The 19,928-nt window shown below is 39.1% G+C and overlaps 1 protein-coding gene across 1 annotated transcript in view; it reads left to right on the forward strand.

The window, feature by feature from the left end:
- Positions 1 to 3,075: 3,075 nt before the first annotated feature.
- Positions 3,076 to 19,928, forward strand: part of LOC133242540 (RNA polymerase II elongation factor ELL2-like) — a 143,257-nt gene continuing 126,404 nt past the window's right edge. The window contains exon 1 of the mRNA XM_061408737.1: positions 3,076 to 3,303. Within this exon, the coding sequence (XP_061264721.1) occupies positions 3,076 to 3,303 (228 nt within the window). The remainder of the gene's footprint in view (positions 3,304 to 19,928) is intronic.

Below are 19,928 nucleotides of genomic sequence, written 5' to 3' on the forward strand. Positions count from 1 at the left end.
TTTCACTGAATCTGCACATGTTGTTCCCTAAGCCAAGATAATCATTCTGCCTTTCTTCTTTATGTGTATGTTTGTATGATCAGACTTGAGAGAAGTGGTATGCTTTTCTTTCCCTTATGATTCACAGGGACATCTATTTCTGGTATTTTGTATAATGCATTCATTAGCCAACAAATAGCTATCAAGTGTCTCCATGCCCCAGGTCACACAGTTCTCCTAGAACAGATCCAGGAGGAAAAATCTTGCTCCTCTTTGCCTTTCCAGTTCTGTGTTCTTTTCACTACATTATGTTACGTTCTAAGTGCCAGATGCTGTGTCAGGCATTAATGATAAAATTATCTTGGAATGGGCATCTGTTATGAAAGCCCTTAAAAAATACAATGTCTGCTTTACTTGTGTGGTAACTAGTTTTTTAATGTAACTTGAGTTGTAACTAGAGTTTTCTGATATTTCTTGGTAGCATTAGGGAGTACAGTCCTAATGCTAGGCCCCTCTTTTTTTTTTTTTTTTTTTAATAACTGTGTCTCACCCTATTAGGCCACATGGTTAATCAAGACTGAAACATAATTTCTAATTTTTTTTACTACTGGTGACATACATCCCTTTCTATGACCAGTGGAAATACATTCATATATTTACTTTCCTTTCCAGGCAAGGAAAAAAACCCTGAATGACCTTGCATGGCCTCAGGGAAGGGAGTGGATGAAACCCCAGCTGTGGCAGAGAGTTCCAATTTACTGCCACTCTGCTGATTATATGCTTGCATATTTCCTGAAATAGTGAAAAGCTGTCCAGGCTATAAAACAAATGGAAGACATACAATGTGGCTGAATGTGGGGGTTTTAGAATCTGGGAGAATATGGTGAACTGAGCCTCAGTATCTGTACTGATGCTCTCAGAATATGCAAGGAATGTTGGTACCACTTAGGAATCAAAGAGCAGAGTGTGATTTCTTTTTGCAGACTTCCTAACTCAAGGTAAACAGGTGAACCTGGCTGATACTCCATCAGCTTCCTGAAATCAGACCCAAGAATAAAGATACTGTCACATCAAATATCACAGTATTTGGAAAGCCTATCACTGTGACACTCATATTTACTATGCTTTTTAGCCTAGAGGGTGCTTTTGTAATCACTATCTAGTTTGATCATACTAACAACTGTAAGGACAATTATGATTGTCACTATTGTCCCCATCAGGTAACTGAGGCACAGAGTGGAGATGACTTGCCCAAAGTCATTCAGCTTGTCTTTAGTGGAACCCAGATAAGAATCCGGATCTGTAATTTCATAGTATTACATTGCTGACTTTTGCTTAAATAAATCATTTTTACATGTGTGTATGTGTGTGTGTGCTTGGTATGTGAATTCTTGTCTTATTATGAACATTAAAGTATTATGAGCCACAGGAAACTCAAACAGGGGCTCTGTATCAACCTAGAGGGGTGGGAAGGGGAGGGAGATGGGAGGGAGGTTCAAAAGGGAGGGGATATATGTATACCTATGGCTGATTCATGTTGAAGTTTGACAGAAGACAGTAAAATTCTGTAAAGCAGTTATTCATCAATAAAAAATAAATTAAAAAATATTATGAACCAGTGACCAAATCAGATTAAGAGACATAATAGCATAAAGTGGGATAGGTGACCAAAAGTGGGAATTAATTTTAGTGAATTCCCATTGGTAAGAGGAAGTGTTTAATTTTATACCAGACTCTAGAATAGGCTGATCTCCTCAAAGAGATTCAGAACAGTATTTTTTTCAGTTCTACATCTTCCTTGATTTAAAATAATGTGCTCTTTATAGAAACAGAGGCATGAGTAGAAGAGGCAGAGAAGAGAGCTACCTGTTTTGAACTTACAATATCAGATGCCATGCTAGCTGCTGGTCATTTCATCTCATGTCAGCCTCACAGCATCTCTACATAGTCCTCTTCTTCCTGGGACTGAGGAGATGTAGTACTTTCTGGGCTAAAACCAGGAGATGCGGTCAGCCTATTCGAGGTAAGCAGAATGAATGCCATTGAGTGAGTTTGAGATCTGAGGCCCAGGGTGATGGGGAAATTGCCCCTAGAAGAGTATGGTTTGCAGGGGATGTTTGTACATGTAAACAGAAGTTTCCAATCATTCTTTCCATGAAGTTCACGTTTTAAGTTCATATGTTATGGAAATTAATATGCTGCATTGGGAAGCATCACCAACTCAATATACGTGAGTTTGAGCAAACTCCAGGATATAGTGAAGGACAGGGAAGCCTAGAGTGCTACAGCCCATGAGATTGCAAAGAGTAGGAGATGACTGAGCCACTGAACAACAACAATTTGCTGCACTGGAAAAACAAAACTTAAAATCAATTTTAGACAAAAAGATGTGGTTTGAAAATATATTCAATTAAAACGTTAACATTTACAGCATGTAGGCTCTGACTTTGATTTACACTTTTATAATTTAAATTATAAGAATAAGATAATATGTCCATCAACAGATGAATGGATAAAAAAGATGTGGTATATATACACAATGTGGTATATATACTCAGCCATAAAAAGAATGAAATATAGGGGGGAAAACGAATGAAATATTGCCATTTGCAGCAACATGAATTGACCTAGATTATCAAACTAAGTGAGGTAAATCAGACGGAAAAAGATGAATACCTTATGATATCACCTATATGTGGAATCTAAAAACATGGTACAAATGAACCTGTTTCCAAAACAGAGACTCACAGACAGAAAACAAACTATGGTTACCAAAGGGAAAGGGGGTGGTGGTGACAAATTAGGAGGTTGGCATTAACATATACACATTGCCATATATAAAATAGATAGTCAACAAGGACTACCATATAGCACAGGGACCTCTACTCAATATCTTGCAATAACCTATTAGAGAAAAGAGTCTGAAAAGAGTATATTTGAGAACCTTCTGGAAATGATTCAGTATTCTAGATGTCATTAAGAACATTTGTGATTCATGAGAAAGGATCAAAATATAAGGATTCATAGGAATTTAGACATTGATGCCAACCCTCATGGATGACTCTGTGGGGTTTTGTGGAGAAAATAACTGCAGATATGGTGGAAATAATAAGAGAACTAGAATTAGAAGTGGAGCCTGAAGATGTGATTGAATGGCTGCAGTCTCATGAGAAAAATTTAATGGACGAGAAGTTGCTTCTTATGGGTGAGCAAAGTAAGTGGCTTCTGGAGATAGAATCTACTCCTGGTGAAGATGCTGTGAAGACTGTTGAAATGGCAACCAAAGATTTAGAACATGACATCAGCTTAATTGATAAAGCAGTGGTAGGGTTTGAGAAGATTGACTCCAATTTGGAAAGAGGTTCTACTGTGTGTAAAATGCCATCAAACAGCATTGTATGCTACAGACAAATCATTTATAAAAGGAAGAGTCAATCAGTGTGGAAAAATTCCCTGCTATCTTATTTTAAGAAACTGCCACAGCCATCCTAGCCTTCAGCAACCAATGAGTTAACAACCAACTGCTGACGTGATCAGTCAGCAGTCATCAACATCGAGGCAAGACCCTCCACCAGCAAAAATTTCATGATTCACTGAAGGCTCAGATGAGCTCAGATGATGGTAGTAGTTTTTAGTATAAAGTATTTTTAATTAAGGTGTGCACATTATTTTTTAGACATAATTCTATTGAACACTTAATGGGGCTTCCCAGGTGGTGCAGTGGTAAAGAACCCACCTGCTAATGCAGGAGACACAGGAGACACGGATTTGATCCCTGGGTCTGGAAGATCCCCTAGAGAAGGATCCCACTCCAGTATTCTTGGCAGGAAATTCATTGGACAGAGGAGCCTGGTGGGCTACAATCCATGGGGTCACAAAGAGTAGGACATGACTAAGCCACTGAGCACACATTGCACTCTTAGTAGACTACAATATAGTATAAACATAACATTTATGTGCATTGGGGAACCAAAAAATTGCATCGTTTGCTTTATTGCAATGTGTGCTTTGTTGTGGTGGTCTGCAACCAAGCCTGCAATATCTCTGAGGTTTGCATGTATTTGCATAGCTACCTATTGTCTACTCGTATCTATGGTTAGAAAACTAAAAGAGTGCATATGTGCCAAATAACTTCATTCAAGTTCGACTGTATGATCCTATGGATTCTAGTCCACCAGGCTCTTCTGTCTATGGGATTCTCCAGGCAAGAATACTATAGTGGGTTTCCATGCCATTCTCCAGGGGATCTTCCAGACCCAGGGATCAAATTATGGTCTCCTGCATTGCAGGCAGGTTCTTAACCATCTGAGCCACTAAGCAAGCCCTAAAAGGGTGCAGAACTAAAAAAATGTCATGATGCATACAGTTTGAGATCCCTGACATAGAGGTCACAGCCCAAACCCACTTTCTCTATTAGGGGGGTTGTGCATCGGTTTAAAACTGTTCAGTTCAGTTCAGTCAGTTGTGTCCAACTCTTTGTGACCCCATGAACTGCAGCACACCAGGCCTCCCTGTCCATCACCAACTCCCAGAGCCTGCCCAAACTCATGTCCATTGAGTCGGTGATGCCATCCAACCATCTCATCCTTTGTCATCCCTTTCTCCTCCTGCCCTCAATCTTTCCCAGCATCAGGGTCTTTTCAAATGAGTCAGCTCTTCGCATCAGGTGACCAAAGTATTGGAGTTTCAGCTTCAACATCAGTCCTTCCAATGAACACCCAAGACTGATTTCCTTTAAGATGAACTGATTGGATCGCCTTGCAGTCCAAGGGACTCTCAAGAGTCTTCTCCAACACCACAGTTCAAAAGCATGAATTCTTCAGTGCTCAGTTTTCTTTATAGTCCAACTCTCACATCTATACATGACTACTGGAAAAACCATAGCCTTGACTAGGTGGACCTTTGTTGGCAAAGTAATGTCTCTGCTTTTTAATATGCTGTCTAGGTTGGTCATAACTTTCATTCAACTCTGAATGCTAACCCCAGGGTCTCTGGCAGCGCTGCCACCAGGAGTCCAAAAGTGTCTCAAGCCTTACTAGCTCTGACAGAGTCTGGGCACTTGTGGAATTCACACAAAACCTATTTTCTGAAGGAATTCACATGTGACAGGAGACTGTCAATTTAGAGCAAAAATCGAACTATTTATAAACTCCAAATATATTTAGACTGAAGAATAGCTTCAATAATACAGAAATTAATTTTTGAAAAGCCTTATGAATAAGAACAACTTTGTAGACCTGTTTCAACATGAGATCACCAAATATACAAAATAATAGTAAACTAACATCCTGTTGTTTTTCCTTTGTTCCCTTTAGAATCATGGGAAAGGTGGTTGATCCTTATCACTTTATGTATAAACAAAGCCCCATTTCTTTCTCCCTGGTGATTCTGGCAGAAGCGTAAATATAACCTTTAAAATGTAGACATTCCCTTAACCTAATTAAGGATGCAGTACAATAATTAGGTTATGTATAATTTCCTTTCCTTTCCAATCAACCTCAAGTCTAGTGATTTCCATTCCCTCAGTAATGTTTCTGGCATTTCCTTTACCTGTCATCTCTCTGGAGAGCCCCTGTCAGTTTTTTTCATCCTCTGTCAGAAAACGGAGCCAACTTCCTCTTCTCTAATTGTATCCTGAACATAATCTTATACAAGACTGTAAACACCTTATGTCCTTGCTTGGAAACAATCATACCATAAATTGCCAAACATTTTTGTTACCACTCTTGGCATGGTGAAAGCACCCAATAAATATTTGTTGACTATTTTCTTGTTGAATACAAGAAGTGTGTTTATAAAATCTACCCTTTGCAGCCTGAGAAACCAAGTGGACTTATACAAGTGCTGACTTCTCCACCTGGCAATATGAAAGTACTAAGGGATGTAGTTTTTCTGTCAAAGAGTTGGACATGGAAGCACCCTAAACCTGTAATATGTTAATATCGCACCCTTGAAACAAACACCTGGCAATGTAGATGCAATGGCATTGACAAATGATTGTGTGCTGAGTGGACTCCCTCTGTTTGGAGTTTTACATTTGCACTTAATTATCACATGTGTATTTCTGTTAAATTAGTCCCTTTCTTATTTTAATTCTCTCCTCCAAATTCAGAGTATAATCTAACACCATAATAGATGGCCCCTGGCACTAGTGGGCACATTCCTGCCAGACGACCAACTAGGACTGGAAAAAGCAGTGTCTTTTTTAAGGTGCTTTCTATAGAACTATACTTTGTATCACTGATGACATAGAGGTATGTCAGGCACAGGGGGATCTAGTTGTCTCTAAGCCACTGAATCCCTTAATCCCCTCGGAATGAGTGACACAATAGAGTGTTAATGCAGCCACAGATGAATACCATATGGGATCCCTCTTGTTTATAGCTTCATGTTCACAATACTATACAAGTAAAACTGTTGATAAGAAAGAGGGTACACTGGATACATCCTAGATAGACATCTGTCACTTCTAAAAGATATATAAACTAGGAAGGAAAAGAAAGAACAATTCAGATCCTTCCTTTCTCCTTCTCACACATCGTTAAGGACTCCCCATCCATTCCTGGCTGGTCACTCAATGCTCTCGTTTATCTGGCCCTGCATTCCTTGCCTTTCCAACATGATCTTTGGTGACTATATAAGCAGCAGGGGAGTTTTTATTCTTAGTATTTGTATAAATCTTAAGATCTTTTCATAGTTACAGGTGCTTTTTGATGTTTGTGTTCTCTGCCTCCAAATGAATTAGATTTTTATTTTAGTTAAGGGTAAGCTTGAGAATCAGTTGTCTCCTGCTGGTTTTTCTCTTTTTCAGGCTCATGTAACTGGTGGTGTTTATGGCTCAAAAGTTATGCTTGAATTAGGTCTGTTCAGTTGTTCTGTAGATGTCTATTCAGTAGCTACTTATTGTTTTCTGTGATCAAGATAAGCTTCTCTTATTTCACCTCTTTCTCTTTTTCCTCATCTGACATTTTACTTACCACCTGAGAAAAGACTGTGAACCAATTCTTTTTGTTATTTTTTCTATTCTATTAAGAGATAAAAAAAAGTCTTCAAATTCCCCCAGAATGCTGCCCACTAAATTTAAGCATCCCTCTTTCTCCTTATCCCTGAGGAAAGCTGTCCCCTCCTTCCTAGTTTCCATCTTCTAGTTTTCAGTATCTTAGAGTCTTTCCTTAAGCTGCCAAACAAGAATGGAGCAGAGACGTGGAGCATGTACGCATCACTGTTTAAACCTCCCACTTTTATTTTTAGTTTTGAAAACTTTATTACACCTAGTTATCACATTTAATGTGCCTTCTAAATTAGAACAGCTAAGAAGAAAACAGCATTTTAGGAAAGCCATCTTTTTTTTTTTTTTTTTTTAATCATAGCTTTGTTTCTAAGCTGCAATGATAGCAAACTTATGTTTGTTAGCTAATAGAAAATCACTTTGCCAACAAATGTCCATATAGTCAAGGCTACTGTTTTCAGTAGTCATGTATGGATGTGAGAGTTGGACCATAAAGAAGGTTGAGCACTGAAGAATTGATGCTTCAAACTGTGCTGCTGGAAAAGACTCTTGAGAGTCCCTTGTACTGCCAGGAGATCAAACCAGTCAATCCTCAAGGAAATCAAGCCTGAATATTCATTGGAAGAACTGATGCTGAAGCTGAAACTCCAATACTTTGGCCACTTGATGTGAAGAGCTGATTCACTGGAAAAGACCCTGATGCTGGAAAGGATTGAGGGCAGGAGAAGGGGATGACAGAGGGTGAGATGGTTGGATGGCATACTGACTCAATGGAGATGAGTTTGAGCAAGCTCCAGGAGATAGTGAGAGACAGGGAAGCCTGGTGTGCTGCAGTCCATACAGTTGCAAAGAATTGGACATGACTTAGTGACTGAGCAACAACAAATTAAAAAAGAAACAGCAGACAGTTAAAAAAAAAAAAAAAGGTAGAGAAATCCTGAAATCAAAAGAACCAAGCAGGTGAGTATGTTTCTTGTGAGAGAGAAAAGGAAAAAGATGTAAAGAAGATAAATTGCAGATGCCAAATAATCAAATTAACGGAAAAAGGTGATGAATAGGTAAAAGAGACACATGGGGCTCTGGTCAAGCAGTGCCTGTAGCTTTAGTACAGGTAGGGAAACAGGGAAAGGTTTTAGAAACCTACACAAGGTCCCATCCAGTCTTGTTGGCACTTGGTGGCACCAACCAGTCAATGTAGGTTGTAAACAAATGTTTAAAGTCCAGTTGAACAGCTTTTCATTAGTATTTAATTAGCCAAGTTGGATGTTGACTGCCATTTCAATCAGAAAATTTCTGTACCTACTATCTGGAAGGCTTTATCACACCTAATTCTGTTTTGAGCCATTTCATTTGTGAGGATGATTCAGTAGTCATAAATTATGGTGGAAAATATTGTTTCTTATAGGCCTGTCAAACCTCAAATCCAAACATGACGTATTTAAGGAGGGTGTTTTGTAGAAAGATTTAAAATTCATCTACACTCTTACTATGAATTTTTTATGTTTTAAATTCCAGCTGCTAATAATCAAAGCTTTATTAAAACCATCATCATATTAAGGACTTAGTGAGGTCTCACTCTCCCTGGTGAGGCATTCCTGGATTGAAATAATTGGGTTAGTGTCTAGAAAGAGCATTGTTTTATTTGAATCAAGTTACAGTGTTATAACTGAATGCTACAACCTGGGGTCAAATTGCCTGCTTGAATTTTCAGTTTCACTGTTGATTTCTTGGATGAGTGACTTCACAAGGTGGGAATGAGAACATACTTCAAATATTTGCCCATGTTAACCATCATGGATACATTATATAACTGTGTGTGTATGCTTCCAAACCACAGGCCTACCAGTGATATATATTGCTACTATGTTCCCTTCAGATTTTATTACATAAACACAGGCACAGGCCTAAATGACTTTGTGAGCACAAGAACATAGCAGTTTTAGAGTTCTTAACATACATTTATCGTTTTATGATTCTTGAGATCACACTGTCCACTAATCAAGACAATGGTTTTTATCCATGCTATTTACTTTTTGGACTAAAAAAGCTGAAAGATAGTATTATTCATTTAAGTTTGTTTTTGTTTTAAACTGAAGTGTAGGTAATTTTCAATGTCATGTTAGTTTCAGATGTACAGCAAAGTGATTCAGTTATACATATCTATGTATCTATTCTGTTTCATTTTTCCTTATAAGTTATTAGAGTATTGAGTATACTTCCCTGTGCTACACAGTAGGTCCTTGTTGATTTTCTATTTCATATATAGAGCCCCAGCAAGATGGTAGGTGCTGGAGTGATGGCTGCTTGGCACTGAAGCGACCTTGAGGAGATACCCCATGACCAAGGGCAAAGGAGAAGCCCCAGCAAGACAGTAGGCAGGGCAAAATCACATTTAGAATCAAACCGCATACCCCCCAGAGACACTCAGAGGGCTCAAACAAACCTTGTGCCCACCAGAACTCAGAGACCCCACAGAGACGGAGCCAGAACTGTGTTTGAGTGTCTCCTGCAGAGGTACAGGTCAGCAGTTGTCTGCCGCAGGGACAGGGGCTCTTGGTGCAGCAGACTGGGTATGACATAAGCCCTCTTGGAGGAGTTCGGCACTAACACCTTAGAGCCGCCAGAACTTACACAGGACGGGGAAACAGAATATGGAAGGGCATAAACAAAACCTTGTGCGCATGAGGACCCAGGAGAAAGGAGCAGTGACTCCAGAAGAGACTGACCCAGACTTGCCCGTGAGTGTTCAGGAGTCTCTGGTGGAGGTGGAGGTTGCGGTGGCCTGCTTCAGCTTTGGGGGCACTGTGTGCAGCCCTGCAAGCATGGGACCTTTTGAAGGAGGTTACCATTATCTTCATTACCTCCACCATAGTTTGGCCTCAGGTCAATTAATAAGGAGGGAACACAGCCCAGCCCATCAACAGAAAATTGGATTAAAGATTCACTGAGCATGACCCCACCCATCAGAACAAGACCCAGTTTCCCACTTAGTCAGTCTCTCCCATCAGGAAGCTTCCATAAGCCTCTTATCCTTCCCCATCAGAGGGCAGATGGACTGAAAATCACTGTAACAGAAAACTAACCAATTTAAGTTAAATTCACCCATTTCAGTCCATCTTAGTTCCTTGATTCCTAGTATCTAGTAGCATATTGGGCACCCACTGAGCTGGGGAGTTCACTTTCAATGTCCTATCTTTTTGCCTTTTCATACTGTTCATGGTGTTCTCAAGGCAGGAATACTGAAGTGGTTTGCCATTCCCTTCTCCATCTCCCTTCTCAAGACTGAATGTTGACATTCACTCTTGCCATCTCCTGTTTGATCACTTCCAATTTGCCTTGATTCATGGACCTAACATTCCAGGTTCCTATCCAATATTGCTGTTTACAGCATTGGACCTTGCTTCCATCACTAGTCACTCAGTCATGTCTGACTGTTTGTGACCCAATGGACTGTAGCCTACCAGACTCCTCTGTCCATGGGATTTTCCACGCAAGAATACTAGAGTGGATTGCCATTTCCTTCTCCAGGTCATCTTCCTGACCCAGGGATTGAACCCAGGTCTCCCACATTGTAGGCAGACACTTTACCATCTGAGCCACCAGGGAAGCCCTCAACCAATCTAAGTTAAATTCACCCATTTCAGTCCATCTTAGTTCCTTGATTCCTAAAATGTTGACATTCACTCTTGCCATCTCCTGTTTGGTCACTTCCAATTTGCCTTGATTCATGGACCTAACATTCCAGGTTCCTAGGCAATATTGCTCTTTACAGCATTGGACCTTGCTTCCATCACCAGTCACATTCAAAACTGAGTGTTGTTTTTGCTTTGGCTTCATCTCTTCATTCTTTCTGGAGTTATTTCTCCACTGATCTCTAGTAGCATATTGGGCACCTACTGAGCTGGGGAGTTCTCTTTCAATGTCCTAACTTTTTGCCTTTTCATACTGTTCATGGTGTTCTCAAGGCAGGAATACTGAAGTGGTTTGCCATTCCCTTCTCCAGTGGACCACATTTTGTCAGAACTCTCCACTATGACCCGTCCATCTTGGGATGGAAATGGACTGGAATGGGTGAATTTAACTCAGATGACCATTATATCTACTACTGTGGGCAAGAATCCGTTAGAAGAAATAGAGTAGCCATCACAGTCAACAAAAGAGTCCAAAATGCAGTACTTGGATGCAATCTCAAAAATGACAAAATGATGTCTGTTCGTTTCCAAGGCAAATCATTCAATATCACGGTAATCCAAGTCTATGCCCTGACCAGTAATGCTGAAGAAGCTGAAGTTGAACAGTTCTATGAAGACCTACAAGACATAGAATTAATATCCCCCAAAAGATGCCCTTTTCATTTTAGGGGACTGGAATGGAAAAGTAAGAAGTCAAGAAACACCTGGATTAACAGGCAAATTTGGCCTTTGAATATGGAATGAAGCAAGGCAAAGGCTAATAGAGTTCTGCCAAAAGAATGCACTGGTCATGGCAAACACCCTCTTCCAACAACACAGGAGAAGACTCTACATATGGACATCACCAGATGGTCAACACCAAAATCATATTGATTTTATTCTTTTCAGCCAAAGATGGAAAAGCTCTACATAGTCAGCAAAAACAAGACTGGGAGCTGACTGTGGCTTAGATCATGAATTCTTTATTGCCAAATTCAGACTTAAATTGAAGAAAGTAGGGAAAACCACTAGACTATTCAGCTACGACCTAAATCAAACCCCTAACATTTATACAGTGGAAGTGAGAAATAGATTTAAGGGACTAGATCTGATAGACAGAGTGCCTGATGAACTATAGATGGAGGTTCGTGGCATTGTACAGGAGACAGGAATCAAGACCATCCCCAAGATAAAGAAATGCAAAAAAACAAAATGGCTGTCTGAGGAGGCCTTACAAATAGCTGTGAAAAGAAGAGAAGCAAAAAGCAAAAGAGAAAAGGAAAGATATACCCATTTGAATGTAGAATTACAAAGAATAGCAAGGAGAGATAAGAAAGCCTTCCTCAGTGATCAGTGCAAAGAAACAGAGGAAATCAATACAATGGGAAAGACTAGAGATCTCTTCAAGAAAATTAAAGATACCAAGGGGACATTTCATGCAAAGATGGGCTCGATAAAGGACACAAATGGTATGGACCTAACAGAAGCAGAAGATATTAAGAAGAGGTGGCAAGAATACACAGAAGAACTGTACAAAAAAGAGCTTCATGACCCAGATAATCACGATGGTGTGATCACTCACCTAGAGCCAAACATCCGGGAATGCGAAGTCAAGTGGGCCTTAGGAAGCATCACTATGAACAAAGCTAGTGGAGGTGATGGAATTCCAGTTGAGCTATTTCAAATCCTGAAAGATGATGCTGTGAAAGTGCTGCACTAAATATGCCAGCAAATTTGGAAAACTCAGCAGTGGCCACAGGACTGGAAAAGGTCAGTTTTTATTCCAATCCCAAAGAAAGGCAATGCCAAAGAATGTTCAAACTACCACACAATTGCACTCATCTCAAACACTAGCAACATAACACTCAAAATTCTCAAGGCCAGGCTTCAACAGTATGTAAACCTTGAACTTCCAGATTTTCAACCTGGATTTAGAAAAGGCAGAGGAACCAGAGATCAAATTGCCAACATCTGTTGGATCACAGAATAAGCAAGAGCACTCCAGAGAAAACATCTACTTCTGCTTTATTGACTATAAAAAAGCCTTTGACAGTGTGGATCACAACAAACTGTGGAAAATTCTGAAAGAGATGGGAATACCAGACCACCTGACCTGCCTTCTGAAATATCTGTATACAGGTCAAAAAGCAACAGTTAGAACTGGACACGGAACAACAGACTGGTTCCAAATAGGGAAAGGAGTACGTCACGATTGTATATTATCACCTGCTTATTTAACTTATCTGCAGAGTACATCATGAGAAATGCTGGACTGGATGAAGCACAAGCTGGAATCAAGATTGCTAAGAGAAATATCAATAACCTCAAATATGCAGATGACACCACCCTTATGGCAGAAAGCAAAGTAGAACTAAAAAGCTTCTTGATGAAAGCTAAAGAGGAGAGTAAAATGTTGGCTTAAAACTCAATATTCAGAAAACTAAGATCATGGCATCTGGTCCCATCACTTCATGGCAAATAGCTGGGGCAACAGTGGAAATAGTGAAAGACCTTATTTTGGGGGGGGCTCCAAAATGACTGCAGATGGTGACTGCAGCCATGAAATTAAAAGATGCTTGCCCCTTTGGAGAAAAGTTATAACCAACCTAGACAGCATATTAAAAGCAGAGATATTACTTTGCCAACAAAGATCCGTCTAGTCAAAGCTATGGTTTTTCCAGTAGTCATGTATCAATGTGAGAGTTGAACTATAAAGAAAGCTGAGCACCGAAGAATTGATGCTTTTGAACTGTGGTGTTGGAGAAGACTCTTGAGAGTCCCTTGGACTGCAAGGCGATCCAACCAGTCCACCCTAAAAGAAATCAGTCTGGAATATTCATTGGAAGGGCTGATGCTGAAGCTGAAACTCCTCTATTTTGGCCACCTAATGCAAAGAACTGACTCATTTGAAAGACCCTGATGCTGGGAACGATTGAAGGCAGGAGCAGAAGGGACGACAGAGTATTAGATGTTTGGATGGCATCACCGACTCAATGGACATAATCTTGAGTAAGTTCTGGAATTGTTGATGGACAGGGAAGTCTGGCGTGCTGCAGTTCATGGAGTCTAAAGAGTCGGACACAACTGAGCGACTAAACTGAACTTAACTGAGTGGTTATATGTTAGGCTTCCCAGTGGTGCTAGTGGTAAAGAACCTGCCTGCCAATGCAAGAGACATAAGAGATGTGGGTTTGACCCCTGGGTCCAGAAGATCTCCTGGAGGAGGGCACAGCAACCCACTCTAGTATTCTTGCCTGGGGAATCCAGTGGACAGAGGAGCCTGGCAGGCTACAGTCCATAGGGTCACAAAGAGACAGACACGACTAAAGCAACTTGGCATTCATGCACACATCATCTTTTGATGACAATATTAATTGGTAGTTTTCCTAATCACTCTAATCTGATTTCACTGTTGAGGAAACATAAAACTCAGAAGAAAACAAAAGAAGAAAATGAAAATCACCCATTATCTCACCGTTCAAAGATGCCCATTGACATTATGGTATATATCATCCTAGCCTATGTAATGTGCAAATGTGTACACACACACACACACACACACACACACACATACACACATAGGGCTGGCCTTGTGGGTGTGCAGCCTGGGTAGTTGCACAGGCCCACACATTAGAAAGGACTCTGTGCTTGAGGTAATGCACTGCTGTCACCTTCATGAAAGTATTAATAAGTTTTGAACAAAGGGCCCCACATTTTTATTTTATACTTGGCCCCACAAATTGTGTAGCTGGTCCAGCATTCACATTAGAATTCAGACAAAATTGGAATGATCAGTTTAGTTCAGTCATTCAGTTGTGTCAGACTCTGTGACTCCATGGACTGCAGCGCACCAAGCTTCCCTGTCCATCACCAACTCCTGGAGTTTAGTCAAACTCATGTCCATTGAGTCAGTGATGCCATCCAACCATCTCATCCTCTGTCATCCCCTTCTCCTCCTGCCTTCAATTTTTCCCAGCATCAGGGTCTTTTCAAATGAGTCAGTTCTTTGCATCAGGTGGCCAAATATAGGAGTTTCAGCTTCAGCATCAGTCCTTCCAATTAATATTCAGGACTAATTTCCTTTAAGACGGACTGGTTGGATCTCCTTACAGTCCAAGGGACTCTCAAGAGTCTTCTCCAACACCACAGTTCAAAAGCATCACATGAGGGAACATTACTAAAAATGAAGAATTTCAAGATATATTTAAAATATACTATCTAAATGGTGGCTCAGAGGGTAAAGCATCTGCCTACAATGCAGGAGACCCGGGTTCAATCCCTGGGTCAGGAAGATCCCCTGGAGAAGGGAATGGCAACACACTCCAGTACTCTTGCCTGGGAAAATCCCATGGACTGAGAAGCCTGGTAGGCTACAGTCCATGGGGTCGCAAAGAGTCGGACACGACTGAGTGACTTCACTATCACTTTCACTTTCATCTAAGTAGGCAATTGGTAAAGCTAATTCTCAAAAAATGCTATGTCTTTCAAACTGTGTCCAAAGTTTATTTTTCCCACTGAGTATATGAATAGTAGAAGAGCATTACCTTTCTATGTTAGTGGAAGTCTTGGATAGGTACCATTAAATGATCATTAGGGGAAGACAAGGACAATGTTATGTTCTTTGATGGAGACAGAATTTTGCTTGCCTTTCTTAGGCATATACAAACTGAGGGAAGAGTAAAGAATTTATAACTTACCTAACACTAAAATCTAGCCTGAAATATCCCATGACATGTACAGTATAATACTTTATTCAAGACAAAAATTACTAGACTTGAGAATAAATACGATAAATTATGTCAGTCTCTAAATATAGTTAAATGAGGAGCTATCTCTTTTTCCCCCATATCTGAACAGTATAAAATGATAAAGGAAGAGCATTTGAAAAATGAGACCAATAAAAGATTCTCTAATTTTCAGAAAGAAAAGTTCAAAAGTGGTTTTGCAAATCAAAGAGTGAATTTGAGATTAGATCTCAAAATGAAGACTGGAGTCTCACATCTTTATCACAGCAAGAATGGTGAGCCAAGCAAGCTTAAAAGGTGGTCACGTGAAAGAAGGAAGAGAATAGAATCTTGATTGTAGTTAATTTAAAATTGGCCTGACTAGAAATGGTAACTTTAGCAGAAAGGCAACGGAAATTACACTGAAACGTGGCATAGCTCTCAGAATGTAGATTCAATGAATAATAATAGTCACAATTTCATGGCTTTAAGAGCTCAGAGAATCATCAAATATACATGCATAGTTCCTTTAAAAAAATAACTGTGCTTTCTATCCAGTTTTGATTGGGAGAGTCTCTTTATAGATTCAGTTAAGTCAGTTTTATTAATCTATTGTAAATGTGATTAATTTCAGTAATATGCCCTCTTGTCCTCTTAAGGAATCTTGCTAAACTGAAGGCAGTAATAGTGTCAAGTATCCAATCTGAACATCAGGGTCCCACTGGACATCATTTAACAGTGCTTGCCCATGATTTCCACTAACAAAGAAAAGCCATGCTTTTCCTGTCACTCATACTCTCAGTAGGTAAAGCAGACCCTTGACACAGTTTAAAAAATATAACATTTACAGAATTTATGGTATGGGAATTAACTTTACATATCTGTCTGCTTAGATGGTATATTTTAAATACTTAAATATCTTTCCACACATTTCTATATTATTGGTGTTGACTTTTTGCTTAATTGAACTATAGGGTCTCCTGTTTTCTCTTCATACAACTTACCACATTATAATAACTAATATGTGTGTGAGTGTGTGTGTGTGTGTGTGTGTGTTTTAGGAAGAAACTATTTTGACAGTCATGCAGTGTACTGGTGCCATCTTACTCTACCAACGGTCAATAGACCAGAAGTGTCTGTACCACCTGAGAGTGCATTAGAAAGGCAGAGCCTTGTGCTCTGCTTCACATCTACTGTGTCAAAACCTGCTTTTTAACAACATCTCCAAGTGATTTCTATGTAAATTAAAGTTCTGGGGATCTAATGTACAGAGTGATGACCATAGTTAACAAGACCAGACTATATACTTGAAAGTCGCTCCAAAGAATACATACAGATGGCCAACAGGCACGTGAAAAGATGTTCAGCATTGCTAATTATTAGAGAAATGCAAACCAAAAGTACATTGAGGTATCACCTTACACCTCTCAGAATGGCCATCATCAAAAAGTCTACAAATAAATGTTTAAGAGGATGTGGAGAAAAGTGAACCCTTGTACACTGTTGCTAAGGACGCATACTGGGATATCCACTATGAAAAAAGTATGGAGGTTTCCTCAAATAAATTAAATAAAACTGCCATATGAACTGGGCTTCCCAGGTGGCACCAATGATAAAGAACCCTCCTGCCAGTTCAGGAGACATAAGAGATGAATGTTCAATTCCTTGGTCAGGAAGATTCCCTAGAGGAAGGCAGGGCAACCCACTCCAGTATTCTTGCCTGGAAAATCCCATGGACAGAGGAGCCTGATGGGCTTCAGTCCATAAGATTTGAAGAGTCAGACACAACTGAAGTGACTTAGCATGCACACACCATTTGATCTAGTAAACATACTCCTGGGCATATATCTGGAGAAAACTATAATTTGAAAAGACACATGCACCTGAATGTTCATTGCAGCACTATTTACAATAGTCAAGACATGGAAGCACCCTAAGTGTCCTCCAACAGATGAATGGATAAAGAATATGTTATATATATATATATATATATATATATATATATATATAAACAAACATACATTTATATATATACACACAATGGAATACTACTCAGCCATAATAAGAATGAAATAATGGCATTTAAAGAAACACTGATGGACCTAGAGATTATCATACTGAGTGGAGTCAGACAGAGAAAGACAAATATTATGTGATATTGCTTTTATGTGGAGTCTAAAAAAATGATACAAATGAATTTATATCCAAAACAGAAATAGACTCATAGAGATAGAAAACCAACCAATGGTTATGAAAGGGAAAAGAGAAGGAGGGAAAAATTAGGAGTTTGAGATTAAAACATACACACTCAGTTCAGTTCAGTTCAGTCGTTCAGTCATGTCCGACTCTGCGACCCCATGAATCGCAGCATGCCAGGCCTCCCTGTCCATCACCAACTCCCGGAGTTCACTGAGACTCACGTCCATCGAGTCAGTGATGCCATTCAGTCATCTCATCCTCTGTCATGCCCTTCTCCACTTGCCCCCAATCCCTCCCAGCATCAGAGTCTTTTCCAATGAGTCAACTCTTCACATAAGGTGGCCAAAGTACTGGATTTTCAGCTTTAGCATTATTCCTTCCAAAGAAATCCCAGGGCTGATCTCCTTCAGAATGGACTGGTTGGATCTCCTTGCAGTCCAAGGGACTCTCAGGAGTCTTCTCCAACACCACAGTTCAAAAGCACCAATTCTTCAGTGTTCAGCCTTCTTCACAGTCCAACTCTCACATCCATACATGACCACAGGAAAAACCATAGCCTTGACTAGACAAACCTTTGTTGGCAAAGTAATGTCTCTGCTTTTGAATATGCTATCTAGGTTGGTCATAACTTTTCTTCCAAGGAGTAAGTGTCTTTTAATTTCATGGCTGAAGTCACCATCTACAGTGATTTTGGAGCCCCCAAAAATAAAGTCTGACACTGTTTCCACTGTTTCCCCATCTATTTCCCATGAAGTGATGGGACCAAATGCCATGATGTTCATTTTCTGAATGTTGAGCTTTAAGCCAACTTTTTCACTCTCCACTTTCACTTTCATTGCATATAAAATAGATAACCAACAAGGACCTACTGTATAGCAAAGGGGGAACTATACTCAATATCTTGTAATAATTTATTAGGATAAAGAATCTGAAAAAAATATACATGTATAACTGAATCTGTTTGCTGTGCACCTGAAACTAACACATTATAAATCAACTATATTTCAATAAAAATTTAAAAAGAAGAAAGTTGCTAAGAGAGAGACACTTTCCACAAAGAAATTTTTGTTTACTTAAAGCTGAAATACTGCCATATATTATTCAGTTTTCCAGCAGCTATCCACTCCCATTACAATGGCAACAATGTCAGAATAAGAGAGTTCTGTCTTACCACACCAAAATTGTTTAATCCTTTGAAATACCAATGTTTACACTACTACACACAAATTGTCATTATGCCTTGAAAATATCAGCTTACCTTAATTTATAAATCAAGGAAGATAACACCTATCAAAGATATTTTAGAAATAGCAAATTTAATCAAACACAATTTGCTGATAAAATGAGCAAGTAAGTCACTTTACAAATTTGGGGTTGGTGTCAATAATTTTGCCTTGAGGAAATAATGGAGGTAGAAGTCAATTGAAGTGAAAGTCACTCAGTCATGTCCAACTCTTTGTGACCCCATGGACTATACAGTCCCTGGAATTCTCCAGGCCAAAATACTGGAGTGGGCAGCCTTTCCCTTCTCCAGGTGATCCTCCCAACCAAGGGATCAAACACAGGTCCCCCGCATTGCAGGTGAATTCTTTACCAGCTGAGCCACAAGGGAAGCCCAGGATCAATCCAAGAATGTTCTCCATTTTAGAGCTCCTTGATTAATATTTGTCCTCTGAAATCTTAATAAAGTCCTATTCTTGAACATTATGATAAGTTAAACATTCATCTACATGTTCAGAGTTTTCATGACTTCTGCAGTTTTACATTTAGCTCTTTATTTAATCTATCTGAAATTCACCTTGGCATTTGATTTAAGGTGAGGATATATTAAAGTGATTTCCAAGTAGTTCTTTTCATAATATTCTTTCATAATATTTTAAAGGAATAAATTTCTCCACTATAATAACTAATAACTACAAAGTTATTGATTTTTAATGGGTTGCATTTGTTTTTATAATAAAATGTGTTTCAGGGCAATCTAGTATGTTCAAATGATCTATTTGTTGATTCTTGTGTCAGTGTCAACTTTTTTAATGCCTGTGACTTATAGTTCATTTTAATATCTGATTGAACAAATCTCCCTGTGATACCTTTTTTAAAAAATGTTTTTAACTATTGTATATATTGACTGTTCACTTTTCCAGATGAATATTAGAATATAATTTTAATTTGGTTTTTTCTTTATTTTGATTTGATTTGCTTTAAAACTATGAACTAATTTTGGAGAATGGATTTATTTATAACATTTAATATCCTTCTTTAAAAGATAATTAAAAGTGTAAATTGATTGACAGTTGTAATATTTTCTAAAAAATATTTCATATCTCTTTTATAGTTTTCTTCATT

Source organism: Bos javanicus, chromosome X (genome assembly GCF_032452875.1).
Source record: "Bos javanicus breed banteng chromosome X, ARS-OSU_banteng_1.0, whole genome shotgun sequence".
Lineage (NCBI taxonomy): Eukaryota > Metazoa > Chordata > Mammalia > Artiodactyla > Bovidae > Bos > Bos javanicus.